The sequence below is a fragment of the Tachypleus tridentatus genome, chromosome 2 (genome assembly GCF_004210375.1).
Source record: "Tachypleus tridentatus isolate NWPU-2018 chromosome 2, ASM421037v1, whole genome shotgun sequence".
Taxonomy (NCBI): domain Eukaryota; kingdom Metazoa; phylum Arthropoda; class Merostomata; order Xiphosura; family Limulidae; genus Tachypleus; species Tachypleus tridentatus.
Genome location: NC_134826.1, coordinates 77695768 through 77718183, shown reverse-complemented (window position 1 = coordinate 77718183; position 22416 = coordinate 77695768). Strand labels below are relative to the sequence as shown.

General features: G+C 32.7%; 1 protein-coding gene across 3 annotated transcripts in view; it reads right to left on the bottom strand.

Annotated features, from left to right (window-relative positions):
• Positions 1-22416, bottom strand: part of unc-45 (unc-45 myosin chaperone) — a 156953-nt gene that overhangs the window by 5425 nt on the left and 129112 nt on the right. For all 3 annotated transcript variants that reach the window (XM_076488685.1, XM_076488684.1, XM_076488683.1), the window contains exons 17-20: positions 19631-19744; positions 10436-10551; positions 8552-8669; positions 5123-5272 (exon numbers count right to left, since the gene is read on the bottom strand). In XM_076488685.1, the coding sequence (XP_076344800.1) occupies positions 5123-5272; positions 8552-8669; positions 10436-10551; positions 19631-19744 (498 nt within the window). The remainder of the gene's footprint in view (positions 1-5122; positions 5273-8551; positions 8670-10435; positions 10552-19630; positions 19745-22416) is intronic.

The window sequence follows — 22416 nt, the reverse complement described above, 5'->3', positions numbered from 1 at the left end:
CATCAATTTGAAATGTAGAGTCAGAAAGAAAAAAAACAAACCATGAAGCATACGATTCATGAGGGGAAGGTAGTCTAATAGGGCAGTATTCAGTTGGACACCACATCTGTCTTGTAGTGAGAATACTCTACCCAACAAAGGTGGTAGAGCAAAAGGAAATGACAAAAGAACCTTTTGAATGGTGTTAATGTGTTATATTGATGAGTGAAATGTAAGACTGCTCAACAATCATTATTTCTGAGGCTTGTTTAATATGGTCAGGGTAATAAAGTATGTCATAAAGTATTTGTAAAAGACACCAGAAGTCACCACAGGAAGAAAGAAAAAGTCTGGGATTCTCACATCCTAAGAAGAATGTATGACTCATCCAACTGGCTAAACCGCTAGGAATGTCTACTTCCAATTGAGGGGTATGTCAACTTGATATTTTCAAAATAGAGAAAGAGAGAGAGAGAAAATTAATAACTCACCGTCTGAGTATCTGTGAAGAATGGCAACTGCAGGAAAATAAAACCCAAGAGCACAAGAAACTGTAATGTGGTTTACATAATGTGACAAAATGAAATAGTGTCAGTGATTTTCCACATTCTTCTTTGAAAGATTTCATTCAGGAGACACTAACAGCTGGAAGTAAGACAAGCAATGACAGGAAATCTACAACCCAACCCTACTTCGATAACAATCATAAAAGGGGAGTATTACGGTCAAAATAATCAGATACAGATGAAACAGAAGATGAAGAAAATATAGAATTAACTTTTCAAAGAACTCAAGTTTATGGAAGGAAGAAGTAGCCTGGGATTAATATTAACATCTCCTTGCAGTAAAAATAAGGAAGATGTGCAAGTCAAAAAAAAGAAATCAGATTGACAGTTCCTATAAATGAAAAGAAAAATGTCTTAAGGGAAAGGTTATATAAGGAACAGGAATCGATGGTTTGAATGAAGGAAATGTGAAAGCCCTAAAACTAAACAGATTCCAATCCAGAAAAAGCTAGGTTAGGCTTGAAGTTAAGCACAAAGTTGGTTGGTTGCTTGGTGTTTAATGGTGCAAAGAAACTAGGCTATCTGTGCCAAACAATTGGTAAAAAACCTAAATTATTAAAATGCATAAAAATAATTTTCATGTATGAGTGTCAGATCCCGATTATAAACCGATTCAAATGCTGCACATAGTGACACAGTATTAAATAAAGCAGGTGAACGTCTGTACAATGGATCCGATCCATGTGATATTGAGACTGTTACAAGAAATATTGTTATAATTACAAAGCAGACTTCCAAGATTTGGATTGCCCATGTTTTTTTGTATTCAAACTACGACAGTACTTGTCCCAAAGTCAGTATGCAACTGTTTAAGTTTTGTTGATCATAAACAAAAATATCGATTTTTGTGTGAATTTCCCCGATTTACCACGTGGGTTTGGTGTGAATTATAGAATTTGCAATTTTGTTCAAAAACAATACTTTTTTTGTCCAATGAACTGTAATCTGAGAAAGTACGTGTTGATGCTATTCTGAATTCTTCATAGATTGACATGTATTCAATTCAATTCTACATTTATGTATACTGCACTTTGATATGTTTTACATGGCCTTTATGTATTTTATATACGAGCTATAGGAAGATGAATATGTTGTTCTTCCTAACCAAATCAAGTCATATATCATGCTACTAAAACGTTTTGTCATATTGTATACTTTCAGTTGTTATTGTTCTTCGTTATAGTTGACGGTTGCTAATTACTTAGCACTTGCTATTTAATAAAAAGATCAGTGATACAACACTTGGGTTGAGTTATTGGATAAGAATACATCACACAAGACAGCGGGCAATTACACTGTATATTATAAGCCATCACACATATCACTGAACCATCGATTGAGATAAAAGACAGTGGATATTTGGATATACTAAATGGATCAGTTAATAGTTAAAAAGTACAAATATAAACATATGCAACAGCAAGGAAAGATGCAAGAGAGATCCTGAAAAGAGTCAAAGCCTTTTGCACACGAAAATAAGGAAACATAAGAGCCTTGGTATCAGAAGCTCCAAGTCTTGAAGATGTAAAGTGATGTCTGGGCCTATAACCCTCAAATGAATGAGGTACTAGTGGTAGGAGTAAAGAAATCAGAGGAATGTCAGTAAATGTATTACTGGATGTGGCAAGTAAAGGTATGTCATATCCAACTGAAATCATTCAAAAGCAGAGCCAACCTTCAAGAAATGATTACGAATAAAATATTCTACCATTCTGGGGATGCAAAAAAGTGACCAGACAAAATGGAAGATCAAACCTGTTCAGCCACAAATCAGGGAAATACCAACATCAGTGTGCAAGAATCATCCATCTGGAACAAAGGAATACCAATCTCTCATACTTATTGGAGAAATCCAAAAGATTAGAGGAAAATTCAGAGTAGGCTAAAGAATTGTTTCATGACATCCAATATATGTGAGGAGGAGAGTGCAGGGATAGAGACAGCTTTTGAGTAATTTAGTAAAGTGTAGCAAAATAAGTTCTTGTGTTCAAAGTAGGAATGCTGTGCTCCAACCAGTAACAAGTTGCCTCCAAAATCCATAGGGACCAGCCCTCACAGACAATTTGCACACCAATAATATTACAGTTTTGAGCTGTAAAAGCACAGCACATCTGTACATTAAAGTTCTGTGTCATAATTGAGTTCCTTTGTCATTTGGATAGTAACAATAGGAGAAGGGGACAATTCCATGAATAGTACAAAGGATGACAAACCTAATGGGGCACCTCACATCCAGAAAAGCACGAAACTTTGTGAATAGAGATGACTATTGAGAAACAACTTCAGTTCAAGATTCCACAGTATAAGAAATACACTAAACTCATCACACAGAAAAGAAGCAACATAAGACTGAAGGAAATTTCAGAAAGTAATACGAGATAACTGGTACCCAATGAGAGAAGAAAATCAAGAATATAGTAGAAAAGAAGCATGTGTAAATTTTTACAGGAAAACTAACGGGACTTTGAAGGAAAGTTTCTTAGATGACAAACAAGGAAGGAGTTAAAGAAAAAAAGAAAATGAGGAGATCCCAAGGCTGAAAGAAGAGATGCAAGTGGGTGACACTAGGTAGCCAAGATTAAGTGAAAAACATAACTGTGTCATTCAAGCAGTGGAGAATGAAGATGGGATTACCTGATCCTCATCAGACAGAGGGACCAAAATCAAAAGGATGTATCTGCAAAAGGTATCTAACATAAATACTTCAATGTTGTAGAAACTGTGATGTTTGTTTAGGATATAGTTATGATATTAGCCACAATGTAATATGATTTACTTGTGTGTTGGTAAGCACACAACTATAAATTTGGGCTATTTGCAGTATAAACAACAATGGTCAAACCTATTGAAAGATGAGTGAGGTTAAGCTGAAGTAACAGAAGCAGGAAGTGGGGAATAAAGGGTCCAAGATCAGAAGCAAAATAACCAACTGGTCCATGTAAACAATAGTTGTAACACCAATGACTTCAGAGTGTCTTCAGTCACTATTACAGCATTAGACTACTATATTGTGGAGGAGTGTCAAAACCTTTAGAGATGTCATATATTTATGTGGAAATAATAAATTCATAATTCAGCTAATTTCTTCAGCTATTAATTTTTTGTTTTTACAGTGTTTTTTTAATATTTATATACAGGAAAGTTGGCCTACATCATTGTCTGTAATGACAAATTTAAAAAACACTGAAAGAAATCCATATGCTGAGTTAAAACAGTGGTAAACTGTACCATCAAAACAACTTTATCATCAACACAGAAACAATTCCTAACATACAAATTTGAGTAAAAGAAAAAAAACATAACATAGGATAATTGAATCAAAAGTGTAACTTAATTGGCTAAAAGTTTAGTATCTTGCTATTACATAATCAAGAAAATAAGAGTGAAGAAACACAACACTAAAAGTAATAATGAAAACTAGAAGGAAAACTCATACTTCATCTATAATAATTGGTTTGTTGTTGTATTTTGTATTTGAATGTAGAAAGTACGTAAAATGTAAAGCCAATGCATGCTTTTAAAGTAGTTAAAACAGTTAAGTGTCCTGCCTAGACTACTCATGTGTGAGGCTAGTTAGAAATGTATAGTTCTGAATTAACCTGACAGCTATATGGGGCATTTCAATAACAGCAGAGTTAAATATATTCCACAACATGCAATACCTATAAAGTTCCTCTACAAAAGACTTTTAATCAAATGATCTGATCAAAGATGACAAATCAACCAATTTATCTTGTAAGAGACACCACATCTTGAAATGCTTTTAAAATCTAGATAATGGAGGCAAGTATTAAAACTCAACAGGGTAATTGTATAAGTACTGAAATTCACACATAAGCCTTAACCCACAAATACTGCTGCCTGAGACAAAGCTCTGACATTTTCTGAATACCTTCTCTTTGTAATGTGTACAACTAACTACATCCATTTATCCCTTATGAATATGGTAATGTTGTCCATACTTCCCTATTACTAATTTCATTTTCCCACAGTTTAATAGAGTTTTAAGTTTCCACACATACATGTACATTACTCCTTTAACTATAATAATAATAAATGCAAAAATTCCACTAAATCTTCACAAAAGCACTTCCTAACAAAGCAGTACAAAGAAAAGAATAAGCTTTGTTCAGATAGTGTCATTGAGAATTATTGAACAAGGAAGACATTGTTACCCTTCTACAGAATGAGGCCTATGCACAAATCATTATTACAAGCTAGGATTCTGCACAATCCACAGTGCTAAATGTAGGAGGTGGGAGTTCTGTTATGGTTTGTGGCACGTGAAATCTTTAAAATTATCATTTAGTTATTATATGTATAACAATTAAAATATATGGACTGATTAGACAATTTCACAGAATTAAAAGCTACAGAACTTTAGGGTTAGAGAAAAAGTGCAATTTCATTGTGTAAATAAAAGAAAATAAAACTTAAAAAGGCCAAGTAGAATAAAATCAAATCACTTTTGCATATTTTTATTACTAGTATTACTTAAAAACAAATTTATGCTAAAAATAGATAAATGTACAAATAACAATAGCAGCAAAATATACTAACAAGTATTTAAAACTTACCTCTAACACTTTCTTACAAACAACTGTACTGGCTGAAGTTATCATAGCCAGAGCCCCTGATGCAGCTTTAGCTGTTTCTAAGTCATCATCTTCAGATAAAAGCACAAGATACTTCACCCTGTCATTATTTCCTTCAAAATGTTTAATAACCTAGTGTGGATGATCATTAGAATTATAATGTTGAAGTTATTCATAATGTTATTACAGAAACAATAGAGCTTATTTATATATACACGTGCATATTAACATAAACAAAAGAAAGTGTCAAGTTATATAGTAATGTATGGTCACAACAATTTGTTAATGTACATTATCCATTATCTTTATTATTGATGAAGTTTCACCTTTGGAATTTATCATTTTCAATCTAAATAGCATTTTATGCAATACAGATTTTCAGAGCCACATCACAATCCAAGTTCGCACAAAAAAACACTCACTGTCATTACAAATAATTTTATCCAAATAGTGGATTGACTGTCACAGTTATAATGACTATAGGATCGGAAAGTCAGCATATGGCATGAGATACATTTATAAAAGTATAATGTTAAAAATCAAAATGTAGAATTGGGCTATTTGCTGCATCTAGTGAGGGCAATCAAACCACTGATTTTAGCATTGTAAGTCCATAGACTTATCACTGTACTAGCAGGGAAGAAATAATACAGCAATTTTATACCATAATGATGTAGAAATTCAGACAAATTACTTACAATATGCACACAAAACAAACACGTTAAAACATGCAAACTAAACTATATTATATATATTTTCTTATAGCAAAGCCACATCAGACTATCTGCTGAGCCCACCAAGGAGATTCGAACCCCTGATTTTAGCGTTGTAAATCCAGAGACTTACTGCTGTAATATCGGGAGGCAAACTAAACTAAATAAAGACAGAAAGGGCCTTAATGAAACTTTTTTTCTACATATACCAAAGTCAGTTACACAAAATGTACTAACAAACACATAATCTCATGGTGATTTATTATCTATAATTATTTGTAATCATTTGAAACTGTGATTTGAGAAGCTGATGTATGTAAACAAAACATATACAAACTTAATACAAATTATTTAACAGGATTTATTAAATTAACTTCAACATTAAATAAAACTTTAAATTGAAAAACCAAAATTAACCATGTAAACTGGTTGTAAAAATACTAGTTAAAAGATAAGTGACTGAACTATGTTTTCAGTACATAAACACACAAAAAGGGCATTTACATAATACGAATAACATTACTTCACTCTATGGAATAGTCATATTTGAACTATTATTGGTGATTTCTTTCTGACCACTTTAAGTATTATTTCATGTAATTTGTCATGTCTTAACAAGGTTTTTAAAACCTCAGGAATGTGATAAAACTTTGTAATAAAAATATCCTTCATGTAAGCTGCATCAGGAGGTATTAACAGAGGGAGAATACTAAGGAAAAAACAAGTTGTAAGCATTTAAAATGCTTTTCTCCCTCAATTATTATGTCTTTCTGCAACATTAGAGTTGTTAGATAATCCAAAACATCCTCAATCTGTACTGTGCAGATTAAGTCTTCAGACTAATCCATCATCATTCAAATGCAAAGAGCCGAAAGTAATAAGTTAAGAATTTCTACAGAAATATGTACAGTTGAAAGTCACTGGACTAAGATATATTGTACTGCGAGATATTTTTATACATAGGTTTTACAGTAGGTGTCTGTGAGTTGTTGGCAATAAATTTCAGCAACCAACAGCACATAGCCTACTTGTTTGAAAATATATCAAAAATAAGCCACATGTATATATGAATGCTCAAACACTATTGTTTATCACAGCTGCATAGAGAAGTTTAATTGATTTTCTCCTTTTTGTCAATCCACACAACTGTTCCCGTTACTTATCTATTATTACAATACAATGTATGATAACTTCATTTTAAATTTACCACTGTTGGTTACTACAATAGCATCCAGAGCTTTAAATATCTATTTCTTTTATAATCAACCTCTGCATAGGCTGGTTCGATTGCTTTAAAACACAACTGACAAGACAAATTACTTTTTTCTCTATTATGTTATTACAACACAATCTGTCAAATCTTTATTTTAACAATTTCCACTATATGCTCTTTAGGGCTAAACTCACAATCACTAAGTCTGGGTCTAATTATTTTGAACTACATTTTGGCAGCATATTCATACCCTAACAGATGCAAAGAATGTTTGACACACTACTAGGTATTATGATGCAATAATACTGAATTAAAACAATGAGAAAAATGTAAAAGGTTCTAGCTAGCATGATGAATAATATAACAATCAGCGATACATAAAAATAGAGCTACACAATGTATGGTTCAAAAACAGTTATATAAACAAGATTACAATAAACTATCATTTAAAAAAAATCCTAAATTTAACACTCAACCCTTTTAGAGCAGAATTAAATTTTGGGCAAGTTCTCAAAAACTGTCAATTATCCACTAAAAACTGAATTTAGATAGAATTTGACTTTTTCAGTATTTTTCAATATCAAAACTAATCAGTTGCATTTTTGCTCAGAGGTTTATGCATGCATGGTATTAAGGCAAGAAATTCAAGGAAATATGGGTATCCTAACTGTCACACTATGAGGAAAAGTTTTTGTGAGATGATGGGGTAAATCTACTTGTCTCATCAAATGGCTATAAATGTCAAAACAGATAAATCCAGTTATAGCATCTAAAGGGTTAAACTATCTAAATCATAACACTTGTATTACACTTAAACAATCATGCATATCTAACATACACCTAAGCAATTAGTTTGGAAAACAGCTAAAATGTAAGTTCTCACACTTGCAACTACAATTCTGTATGCATATTGGTGTGCTCTTTAAAAAAAATGTGAGAAATGGAAAACACATACATGCACAATCATGTTTTCAATAGGTTTGTTATATTTTTAAAAATTAAACTTTTCATTAGTGGAAGGAATTTCACTAAACATCAGCTGAAAGATTAACAAACAAAATTAAATTATTTTGTCCAGTACAATAAAATCTAGTCATTAATTAACATTAACATAAAATAATAGAAATTTAAAAGCAAGATAGAAAAAAATTTCTATTATTTTCGTTCTTAAAGCAAATTCAGTGGCTGGAGAAAGAAGGTAGAGAATTGAAGCACAAAGGAAATAAGAGTAAATCACACGCTAAAAGCAGAAGTTTCCTTTAGTATGTGCATTACTCAATGATCACATTGAATAATAATATTTACTAAAATACTGACTTTAATCTGCAAACAAATGTGTGTTTATATCACCACTGATAGAATATTTTAAAATAAACAGTATTTGTCATGGATTTTTATTAACAATATATGAATTATTTATGGAGTATAGAATACTCATAGGCATTTACACATAGAACTAGTTACACTAGTTATAAGTTGACACACCTCATCACAATTCATTAAGTTGACTATACACTGTGTAGCTGCACGTTTCAGCATCTCGTGTTCTTCATACATATAGTTCTCAATCCTAGAAAATCCTGAATCTTTCAGAATACAACTCCTAGAGTAAGAAAAAATATAACTTGGTAAAGCAGAGACAAAATTTCTTTTGTTATTTATTACATTACAGTTTATGGACTTACAGGCTTGAATATACATCCAGTGCATGAAAGAAATTCTTTAATTGTGAGTTCTGTAATAATTCACTCTAATAAATGTTCTATGTGATATAATAGACAACTACCTTATATCATTTTAGCTTTATCAGCAAATAATGATCTCTTAATAAACACAGAATTCAGTTAACTTTTGTAATGTTTTACTTAACAGTTCTGGTTTACAGTTAACCTTCTATGTTTCTTTTATATATTTATATAACAGCTTAACTGTGCTTAGGTTTTCATCATACTGATGTGAAAGAGGCATTCCAAGTAATAATTTACATGTCCTTTGTTACAATTTACAGCTTTTACAGTAGGAAAAGTTTATTTTTAGAACAAGTACATTATTACTGAATTTAAAACTGTAACTTGTAATAAAATAACAACACTGGGGAACACTTTTTCAGTAACTTTGAGTTGCATTGGATATTTTAACTGATTCTGAAGGAGTTTTAGGCACTGATTTCAAATCTGAAATTAGTTTTTCTCTACAAGCTCCAGTTTGTATGCAATTTGATGTTAATGAAATTGTACAAATGTGAACTTGCATAAACCATGTATAAGCATTTTCACGTCCATATATATAGATAGCTCTAATATTTTGATCATTCTTCTTTTGTTTCAGATCAAACATGGCTTCCAAAAATAGATATTGCAGAAACAAGCCTGATGCCTTCTGCTACATATGTGGATGCTACACACTCAATCATCAGAGACGTAACATATCTTCGTTCGTCAAGCGTGCCTACAAGGCATATTTTGAAGTTCATCTTGGTGATCAAGACAAGCAATGGGCTCCTCATGTTGTGTGCCACAATTGTGAGGAAATGCTTCAAGACTGGACCAAAGGAAAACGCAATGGTCTGCCTTTTGGTGTTCCAATGATTTGGTGTGAACCCACCAACCATGTAACTGACTGTTATTTCTGCATGGTAAACACAACGGGTGTTGGGAAGAAAAACCGACATAAGATTACGTATCCGAACATTCCCTCAGCTTTTCGGCCTGCTCCGCACTCTGAAGAAGTTCCTGTTCCAGTTTTCAAAGGCTTGCCTTCATTGGACGATAAAGACATTGGACATGATACAAGCGAACAAGACAGTTGTGACAGTGAATTGTCAGAAAAGTGTACACAATCGGAGAACTGTTCTTCAGACACTGAACCTTTCCCCGTCCCCAAGCCTCTTCCCCAGGCTGAACTGAATGATTTAGTGCGGGATTTAGGTCTTTCAAATAAAAATGTCAGATTGCATAAAATCTGTAGCTTGCAGACAAAAACCGATTTCAGATTTGAAATCAATACACTCAAATTGACTATAGAAAGGTCTTTTTTTAAATGCAACAAAATGAGTGTTCTCCAGTGTAATTAAGCAGTAAGTAAACTAAAAATGAAACTATTAATAATTTAGATGGGTCCTTTATTTCAATCTTGAAATACAAAAATCTTAGTAATTCTTGTATATTCTGACTTCATTCAATAGGTAATTAAATTCAATTAACTGTTTTTACTAAAAACCAAAATGAAAGTTTCCTTCTTTCTTATATAAATATTTAAGTTGTTGAAATATTTGTTTTAAACTTAATATTTTCATCATAATATAACTATGGTATAAGAAGTGGAAAATGTTCTGCAACAAATGGCACACAACTGAATAGCAATACTCACCTAACACTGGGGCTTACTTGAGCTAGATTGGTTATTGCCATTAGAGTTTCAAAATTCTGCAGTGCAGTACAATCTGGATGTAGGAGAGACATTAAAGGTCGAACAACTTCTGCTGTCTGTGAAAATGTAATAACAATTAGTTGCAAACAAATGTGCAGCAGTGTCCAACTTTATTGAAACACCTCAACAATTACCATTTTATAACTTTTACATGTAAGATAGTCATTGATTTAATATAGAAATTAATATGTATTTAGTTTTACAGAGAAGCACTATAAAATTAGAACATTAATAATATAATTAAGTTCACCTATTGCTCATATTCAGTGTAGCCATCTTTGGCATTAATAAGAGTTTGGGACCTAGTGGCACTGTGTCTATGTATTTTCTATGTTTTTGGTGTAATTTGGTCTCAATTTCTTTAAGCTGTGTCCAAAGACTTCCTTACATACAGTTGGTAATTTTTTCAAAGATTGGGTCAAGCAAATACTAGATTTGTTCTACTGAGTTAAGACCTGAACTTTGTGGCAGCAATTCTATTCACTGGAGATCTCCTGAGTGTTCATTCTTTCAGTACATTAGAATAACAACAATATTAGGTTATACTTTTGTTATTCTAATGTACTGAAAGAATGAATACTCAGGAAATTTCCAGTGAATAGAATTGCTACCACAAAGTCTAGGTCTTAACTCAGTAGAACAAATCTATTTGCTTGACTCAATCTTTGAAAAAATTACCAACTGTATTTAAGGAAGTCTTTGGACACATTCTTTCAGTACATTAGAATAACAACAATATTAGGCTATACTTTTGTTGCTAATCCACATGACATAAAAGCCATTGCTGGAATGCAGTGTTACCAATGCACTAGCTTTTGTATATCTGTTAATCTCACAGTCTTTTCACAGATACTTATTTTGTAAATATACCATAAATTAATTTGATGAAATTATTTTAATTGGCTCACAAAGGAATTTGCTAATGTTTGACTGCCTCAACTGCACTTTTCTACTTCTTTATTGGTAAAGCTTGATTTTGCAACATTAATTTGTTTCAGTTAACTATTAAATGTGAGGTTAGTCAGTTAGTGTATACATGCAGTGATACTAGTATTTAATATATTTTGCAGTGAGCTTTTTGTATCCATTCCTGGTCATAATATTTTCCACATGCCTAAATTAAATTAAGTTGCTATGTGACATGTTCATATTAACTCAAAAATTCCCAGAATATTACAGAAATGTCACCATTATAATAGGCTCAACTTTAAAACTTTGGTTTGTTGATTCAAGTTGTGCTAATGAGCCTTCAACAAGCAAAACTGTAATCCAAAGTAGAGGGTACAGCAAATTAAAGAATGTATTAGACTTCTACCTCACAGGTTATATTTTCACTTTTACCTTTGGTAAAAAATAGATAATAATATAACTGTTAAACAATTTGTCTGCTATATCTTATTCAGAAATATATTACGCAAATTGCCATAATATTAATCATGCACCTAAACTGATGTACACTGCTATATTGTGATTTAAAATAGAGAACTCAAAAACCCTATATATATTAAATGCAACTGAGTTACTTAACATATAGTACTACATCTGTAATTAAATAACAAAATATGGTTATAATCTGTAATGCACAAAAGCATAAGTTGTGAGAAATTAAAACAATGCAAATTTGACTCACAAGCTTGTTTGTTTTTCGCACAGCGCTACTCGAGGGTTATCTGTGCTAGCCATCCCTAATTTAGCAGTGTAAGACAGAAGGAAGGCAGCTAGTTATCACCACCCACCACCAACTCTTGGGGTATTCTTTTACCAACGAATAGTGGGATTGACCGTCACATTATAACGCCCCCACGGCTGGGAAGGCAAGCATGTTTGGTGCGATGGGGATGCGAACCCGCGACCTTCAGATTACGAGTCGCATGCCTTAACATGCTTGGCCATGCCAGGCCTGACTCACAAGCTAAGGTGAAATTTAAATTATGTGAGACAGTGGTATATTAATATACCATGTGTTTCTAATTTTTTTATTGTATTATTTCCTTCAAATTTATTCTTTGTTCATTATATGTGTAAGTTTCACATAACATGTGATCAAGAAAGTGTCAAATTTTTTTTTTTTTTTTAAGGTATCATTGTCAATTTGTTGTTATTAGAAGTGGATAACAAATTTTATTGTTTAGAAAAGATATTACTCATTACAACACAGCATCCTTCAACAGTTGTTTGTTTGTTTTTGAATTTCGCACAAAGCTACTCGAGGGCTATCTGTGCTAGCTGTCCCTAATTTAGCAGTGTAAGACTAGAGGGAAGGCAGCTAGTCATCACCACCTACCGCCAACTCTTGGGCTATTCTTTTACCAATTAATAGTGGGATTGACCGTCACATTATAATGCCCCCACGGCTGAAAGGGCAAGTATGTTTGGCACGATGGGGATGCGAACCCGCGACCTTCGGATTACGAGTCGCACGCCTTAACGAGCTTGGCCATGCCGGGCCGTCCTTCAACAGTTGTTCAGGTGATATTTAGAAATGAAAAAAACCCAGGTAGCAATAAGAATGACCAACCATCTTGGTAGCATAAGTTACTCTGGGTGAATGCAAGGTTTCTTGCATGATAAGAAATAATAAAACATAGTACTCAGAGACAACAAGGGCCCTGTTGATCCATGTTTATTCAATCATCTAAGCCAAAGTAAATGTATTAAATAAATAAATGTAAAAATATTTAAAACCAGCCATTAATGTAATACATCTAACAAGCTATCTTTTAAACTAACTCACATGTACTATCTCTGAAGGCAACCCATTCCACTGGCTAACCCACATATTTGAAAATTAAAATTGTCTTAATTGAAGATGCCCTCTACCTTGCCTAAATCTATATTTGCATTCTCTATTTCTGTAATTCTCTTTGTTAAGTATGAAAAATGTTAATGCAATGACATTTTAAATTCTCTTTGCAATCTTACACAGTTCTATCAGATCTTCTCTTTATTTTTTTCCCAAGAGAAAATAATTTTAAGGATCTTAATCTATTCTCATATAACAGGCACCATTTTAGTATCCCTCTTCTAAACCCTTTTGAAAAAATTCAATGTCTTTCTTAAGGTAAGGAGCCCAACACTGAACACGATACTCCAAATATGGCCTAACCAGTGATCTAAACAATGACTCTTTAAACTTGAATTCAATATTTCTGTAGATATAACCTAATATCCTATTTGTCATATCATCAGAAAAATTGCTTGGATAGCTTTCAAGACTTATCAACAATAATACCAAGATCTTTTTTTTTCATGAAACTGTTAAGGTTATTCCCATCCAAAGTACACTTAACATTCAAATTATGATAACCCACATGCAATATACTGCATTTATCATAATTAAAACCCATTTGCCATTTATTTGCCCAACTCACTGAATGATCTAAATCCTTTTGTAATGCAGCTGCATCCCACTGACAGCCAGAAGAACCCAAGACCTTGAGATTATCAGCAAATTTAAGTAGTTTATTGACCATTCTTATATCTGTGTCATTAATGTAATTCAAAAAGAGAAATGGTCCTGAGACTAAGCCCTGAGATACACCACTTGCAACATTAATCTAATTTGACTGAACTCCATTTACAACAACCTTATGTTTTCTTCCATCCAGCTACTCTTCTTTTGCTAAGTTATCTCCCACACCTATAATGTTTTTTTACAAGCCTTTTATGTCACACTTTATCAAATGCTTTTTGAAAATCCACATATACCAAATCTACACTTTTTCCTTCATTTACTTATGAGGGCTGTTCAAAAAATACGCGGACTGTTTGAATTGCGCGGCTCCAGTTGGTTCCAGGGGAATCCGCTTGGTGTCACTAAGTTCGCACAGATCAGCTGATTATGATGCCATTTCCCGATTGCAGATATCTTCATATGTGTATTAGCTACGCGGTTTTAAGTGAAGTGCGATTTTTTCGTTTGGCGGATTTCAGAATGAATGACCTGAAGGAGCAACGACTTGCTGTGAAATTTTGTGTTAAACTTGGAAAATCGGCAACTGAAACTTTTGCTATGCTTAACACGGCTTACGGTGATGTTGCTATGAAGCATACAGCATGTTTCAAGTTGCATGAACGTTTTAAGGATGGTCGACAGTCCATTGAAGTTGATGAGCATCCTGGACGCCCTTCCACGTCAACTGACGACCCACACGTCGACAAAATCAACACCCTGGTGCGGGCAAATCGACGTCTGACTGTCAGGGAGCTTGCTGAAGAGTGTGGGATATCAGTTGGATCTTGTTACGAGATTTTGACCGAAAAATTGCAGATGCACCTCGTTGCTGCGAAATTCAGCCCTCAAAACTCGTGAGTTTTTGGCCAAACACTCGATCACTGTTCTTCCCCATCCCCCTACTCACCTGACCTTGCTCCTTGCGATTTTTTCTTGTTCCTTAAACTCAAAAGACCCTTGAAAGGAAGAAGATTTGAGACGATTCCCGAGATTAAGGCAAATGCGACGAAGGAGCTGGAGGACATCACAAAAGAAGCGTACCAGGACTGTTTCAACAAGTGGAAACACCGTTGGGATAAGTGTGTGCGTTGGGGAGGAGAGTACTTTGAAGGGGTCCCAGACCTGTAACTTCTAAATAAAGTACATTTTGTTTTATGACGTCAGTCCGTGTATTTTTTGAACAGACCTTGTATACAGCAACATTTTCAAAGCATGCCAAATAATTTGTAAGGAGAGATTTTCCCTAAGTGAAATCATGATAACTATCAAGTAAAATTATAAACTTTGTTAAATGACTTTACAATGTATCTTTTATTAGGCTTTCCAAAACTTTTTCCCCAACTGATGTACTTGTAATAGGCCTATAATTACTGAGACAACTTCTATTTCCTCCATTGAAGATAGGAGTGACATTACCTAATTTCCAATCTGTTGGCATTTGTCTATTATTCCAGGACTTACAAAAAATTGTGGCAAGTGGCTTACATATCTAATCCTTGATATCCACTAACAGAAACCTAAATGAATTTAATCTGCTTGCTATTATCCTTAATATCCCCAACTTCAAGAAGATGTAACTCACACTTTACACATAGATCCTCTTCTCCCTCTCTCTTTACAACTCTGTCCTTATTAAATAACACTACACAACAACTTTTTTGAAAAGTTTTGCTTCCTGAAAAGTTTTTGCTTATTGTGACAGGTACCTGGTGGGTATGCAAAATATAGTTTTGGTTTTGCTTCATCATGTAGGAACTCTGAGAAATAGACAGTTAACTGTTTATCAGCAATAATGTATTTAATTGCATTTATGTTTCTAATACACTGTTAAATTCAACATAATTAAAAGTGTTTTGCTCCTGATTTTCGTTTGTATTCAATGTACGGTGCATCACGTTGCAGTGTCCAACAGTAGTCAGCAAGCATTGACAGATTCCAGTTGCCCTGATATCATTTTTCCATTGTAGCAAAACTGAAGATTTCAATAAAACAGTATGTGATGGAAAAATTTAGATGTGATTTTCATGATCAGCAGCCAAAAATCTATAAGGAACACCCAACAGTGTTCAAGAAGCAAACACTTTGTTGTGCAGCATAACCTATAGACATGTATATCAAAGAAAATTCAAACATAAAAATCATCAACATGTTGCTTTCAGTTGATATTATAAAGCAGGCACATGTACACACACTGTGCCTTTGTTTAGTGTTAAATAAAGATTTTTCACTTGTATTAAACTTTATATCAGGTCTTGTTATTTTATTTTAAATTGAATCAGTATTAACTGAACCTTTGTTACCTAATGTACATATCCAAGACTAAATAGGATGTTTGACTTACATTTTGCTTGAAGACAATATTATTTGCAACTGTAATACAAGCACAAAAACTTTAAAAAAAATAATCTTATAAGGTGTAGGGAAAACATTAGCTCATTGGACAGAAAAATGGTTGGATAGAAGGAAACCAAAGGATTGTTATAAATGGAGTTCAGTCAAACTCAATTAATGTCATGAGTGGGTTACTCAAAGCTCAGTATCAGAACCTTTGCCTTAGACACAAAGTAGATGTAGAAAAGAGAAAAAAGGAGGGTAGTGAGAAAGGAGACAAAAATGCAAAAATGAGGAACCAGAGAGTAAAGAAAAAGAATGTCTGCAAGATAGAACAAATGAATCATGAACTAGAGGTGAATAAGGCATATGGATGTGAGTGAGGAGTTGTTTGATAAAAGGAAACAGCATAAAGAACACAGGCAAAAGATAAAGAAAAAACAATACCTGTGAATGATATCTAGAAAGGGATCAAAAGGTTAAGAGAATTCCTTAAATGATATGGCAGTACTAAAAGTAGATTAGTTTATATTCATACCATTAATAGAAAAGTCACGACTACAGAAAAATAACATCAGCTGAAGGGATAAGAATAGGAGGCTCAGAAACCATGAGGTAATTCACAACATACTGAGCAAAGGCTGTAACCATTTCCAATAATTAACAACCCTCCAGAAGCCACAGTGGAGATAAGGCATTTTTGTGAAACATTGTAATTCTGATTGGAATTGTAGAAGTCACCATCATATAAGAATTTAAGATAAGAATTAATATATTTGTAAAAAAATCCAGCATAAAATGAAAAACCAAAGCTTTATTAATGAATACAAATCTCATCAATTTGAACCTATAAGAAAAAGTTGAGCATGTATGTTCAATGTAAAGTTGACAAAAATAATAAAATTATCTTAACTGCAAGTGCACAAGGAAGAGTTACAATGCATGGAAGTTATGTCATCCTTTCACTGATGGAAGACTGATGTCACAGGATGAAATCATCTCGTTCTAGTAGAGTTCAAGTTATTCTCAAATTTGGTGAAAGTCAGTTTAAAATTAGTGGCATGCAAATCTCACAGGCAGAAGCTTGAGAGAAATAGCATTTTTATACATGGAGATGAGTTATTGACATAGAATTATTGAACAGTAGCAGAATTCGACCAGAAAAATTACAAGACTTGAGTTTAAGTTTTGTGTGGAAGGCTTTTGATGGATAAAAGCCTTTGGTAAAAGAAACAGAAACCTTTATTCATATAATAAACTAAAAGTGTATACCATCATGTAACAACAGACAACACTCATGCCAAGTTAAGCAATGTTTAGTCTTCAAACCTTCTGATATTGCAAGAAAATCAACTCAAAACTAAATGGTGAATGAATTCTAGAAGTTTCTCTCTTTGCAAAAGTTGGAACAAACTCATACAAAAAAAGCTTCTGCATTTCAAACATCAACTTGATTTTTCTTTACTTAGTGGATGGCATCACCTTGTACCCTTTTTTCTCTCATAGCATTGGTCAGTTATCTAATTTAAGTGACATCAAAGTCCAACTAGCAATGGATATCTCAGTTTTAACTGGTTTTAATTCAGCCTCAAAATTACCTCCACTAGAAGAAGATAACATATTGTTGTCATGACTGTGTGAAATTTGAATTATCAATATTTAAGAAAAACAATAATACCACTACAAATGATATGCTATCATACTAAATACAAAACGTGGGACAGCTGTAACACCCCTAGCCCCATAGCTTCCATGGTTTCTGAACATTTCCTATAAAACATTTTCAAATATCTTACAAAGTAACACTCCTAATTTTCATTGTTTCTCTGTTAAACTAAATATGAGTATTGTATGCTAAATTTTTTCACTTTTGAAAAAGACAAAAGTTCATTTTGGCAGAGTATTAGAATGTTTCTTTGTGCTAACTGAGTGGAGACAGCTAGCCAGTAGCACCCACTGTCAACTTTTTGGATATTACAATTGAATAATGGTATTTCAATCTTATGATGCATCCACAGCTTAAATTCACAATCTCGCATGGTAAATACTAGGTTATGATCAGCTATATTAGGATTCATTTTGATGTATGAATCTATTTCCGAAAAGTCAAAGATAAAATGACAGAAATTTCATTTCAGATTCTGTATATAAGAAATCTGTGACTGAACTGAAGGAAATTTTAGCACTGTCCACATAATAATCAAAACAGAGTTTCTCAATCTTTTTAAAAACTCACCTTAGTATTTGGCACAATATAAAAGCCCACATGTAGTTGATGATTTGTTAGTTAAAGGCAGTTGTCCTTGTTTGCTGAAAGTGCATAACTAAATCTGATGGCTCAACAATTCAGAATCACTTAATTTGAGCACATAACTACACAAGTTAAATAACTTTCTGAAATGTGACTTGTTTAGCCAATCTTATTATAATGGATGTAGTGTGTCAGTAGCTATGTATGTAACAAACATTTTTTATTGAATGGCACTACAAACAAAATATAATAAAAAGCTTCACACTTTGGGTATTCAAGATTTAGACAATTAGTAAAATAACAGTGGTACGTATAACAATCAGTTCATTAAAATAGAACACAGTTTTAGATAAAGGTACTCCCTCTCCTTCCAACAAGAACACAACTTTTACTGGGATTGTTCTTGAGGTTTTTATTATATCTTTACTGATGTAATTTTTAAATGTAGTACTGAGAAACTGGAGCTTTTAAAAAATAGTTTTTCAACAAAAAATAACAATTTTAATATATAAAAACATTGCTGTTTATATCAGTAAAAGATACAAACTTTTGAGCCATGTACATAGAATCATTTTGATGCAATGAATTGTATATCACTAAAGAGCACAATACAAACATTTTTCAAATCTAGTACTTCCAGAAAAAAATCCTATTTTAAAAAATATTCACTTGTTCTAAATTTTTTCAATGAGGTATAGATAATACAAGTGGTAATTACTAGCATAAAAACCTCCCTTATGTCACATTTCTGCTAGTAATAACAAATTAAACATTTTGCTAAAAGTTTGAAATTACAAATTTTTAATGAATGAGTAAAGAAATTTAAATTTTGTTCAGGTAAAATGAAAAAAAAGAAAAGGAGAACATTCTCATACCAAAAATGCAAATAAAGAAAAAAGCTTTCTATGGGTAAAAAAAACAAAGGTGACTCCAAACCTGAAATATTTATAAAAAGACACTGTTTGATTATATATCAAAATTATTTCTTAGTTTAAATGTTTAACATTACAAAAATGTATACATTAAAAAAAAGAAAGCAGAATCATTCATAATATAACTAAATCTTACAAGAGTCGGAGTGCTTAGAAAAAGAACTTACTCGTTGTCCAGGGAAAGCAACTTCAGGGTTTATTGTAATTCCAATGCGTGCTAAAGCTTGGGCAGCAAATAATTTACCTTTATCTGTTCCTTCAAGTGCCAAATTCAACAGTACCTAAAAATATTCAATTAGAAAACATTTCCAGTCACTGCATAAGAACACATTTTCTTCACAAACATCAGCTCTCACAGTAAAATATCTTTTGAAGCTTATAAATAAACAGAAAATTAACCCTTTCATGAAGGGTCTTGGATTAAAGGCAATGCCATCATACTTGTTGACTTGCATTCAAAATTTTATACAAAATAAAAACCCACATATTTTTATTTTGCTGAGATATGGCTTATGTACTAAATCAAACACAGTGGTCCCACTTCCTTCCACTTTTTTAGAAACTGTCCCTTATATACTCTTATTATAGTATATGACACATGAATAACCAAGTGACAACTCAGAATGTCACCCTAATGGTTTTCTCAGCGATTTTAATCTGTGAAAAAGCTACCATGTTCTTTTAAACCAAGATTTCAAAGAGGTAGGTTGTGTCTTTAGTCTGCTCAAAGTTTCATACTTTTTTATACCTAATTACAGCTGAGTTATTAAGCTTAATAAACTATAGTGCAGTTATATAGTATCAGTATGATTTTTTAGTAATTCAACTGCATAAATAAGACTGAAAAAAAAAATTACACATGAGGAATTTTAATAGGCCACTTTAGTAACCTATGTCCAGCAGCAACCAATTTCAAAGGTCATAGCTAAAAGAGATAATTGTTTGCTTTAGTTCTGTATTTTAAGAAAAATAAGTTTAATAACTAATTTCTACATAGTAATAATTATACAAATCTATATTACATAATAATTTATATGTTACTGTATAATACAAAATACAAGTCCACTAAAACACAGCCTAGACTGGATCAGTTTTATTTTATTGGATATGGTATTATGAGTGCATGTGCATCACATCAATGCAAGTTACGTAATGTTAGTGAGGCACAAGAAGAAGGTCAATATAATAAAAATAATAAATACATATAAATATACAGTGTTATGAGACTTAAGCTACTTAGACTATACATCTGTATTTTCATTTTATAATATGTAGTCATCGTAGCACAAAAAAAAATTATATGTAATTCCTAACTTTTTCATGATAGTTACGAGAATGGTGAAAGACCCCACATAGTACACAGCAAATATCATAAAATATAAAGTCTTACTAAAAACAAACATTTGAAATGCATTTAGGAGGTTTTAGAGATTACATAAAGAACATTTGAGATTTATGGGACAAAGAATAGTTTTTTAATCATAGCATGAAATCACTTATCATTCAGACTAGTAACCAACCATACTTGATGTTTTCACAAACTCTTTACTAAATATATTCCATTTAAAAAATCTAAATTTTTTGAGCAATGAAAACTTGTAATCTTTGCTAAAGATCTGCTAAATTTTGTGAATGGGAAACATACTGTATCAAAATTTATAGTGTAAACACTTAATGTGTGCAAATGTGTACATGAACTCGTGTGCATTATATCAAGCTCGTTAAATGAGTTAAATGCAATTTGAACACTTAACATTATACAGTAAGAGGTATTCAAAGTTTTTTTTTCTTAATTATTATATGGAAAACAGTAAGCTCACAGAACTGGTTTAAGTTTATTTGTTTTTGAATTTACGCAAAAACTACACGAGGGCTATCTGCACAAGCTGTCCCTAATTTAGCAGTGTAAGACTACAGGGAAGGCAGCTAATCATCACCACCCACTGCCAACTCTTGAGCTACTCTTTTACCAATGAATAGTGGGATTGACCATCATATTATAACACCTCCATGGTTGAAAGGGTGAGCATGTTTGGTGTGACGGGGATTTGAATCCGTGACCCTCAGATTATGAGTCGAGTGAGTTAGCCACCTGGCTATGTCGAGCCCACTGGTTTAAGTACAAATGTATTAAAGAGAACATAACAGCTAATAACTAGAATAAAACGCATATCCTTTTATGTTTAAACTCAGATTTAAGTTCAACTTTAATTATAGAAAAAGCATCTACAATAACAAAACAACAAGCTTTACTCAATTCAACAGGATGTAACTCCTTCCAAGAGAATCAAGCACCATAAAATTTAAGACTTAATCTTTTCACTGCAGCTGGGATTTATATTTTCCAGTGCTCCTAGCCCCTCAAACAGAGACTGGAACAAATGTTTCCCTTTGTCATCCATATACTTGATTAACTTGACTCAAATATTTCAGAAGATAGTGAAAGTGAGTCAAGTGGTATTCAAATGTGTAATGATGAAGAGGCAATGAGACATGACAATGCTAGCTCTCTATCTTGTGATGATAGTCAAGATGATGAACCTGGACCTAGCAGAAAAAGGTGTAAACAGTGTTGTCAGTGGAAAACATTTCTCCCAGTCAAAGTGTGAAAGGGTGGAATTACTAAGAAATATATGTTCCAGCTGCAGTAAACATGTTAAAGACAATTTTAGTACTTTGTAACTGTCTTTCATTCTTGGTACCACATTAACATTTCTTTTCTATATTCAGATGTGCACTAGTAAAATTTAACTGAATTTGTACAGGGTCAGTCCTTTGAACCAACCCTATATTGGGGAAATAATCTTGACTATAACCCCAAGTTTTCTAACTGTATCTTCATAAAACATAAAGCTTTTAGTAAACTGTGCAAGTCTATTGTACACAAAAAAATTGGGTGTTAAAGTAGTTGAACCCAAGATTTGCCCATAAATTAATAAGATCAGACTGATTC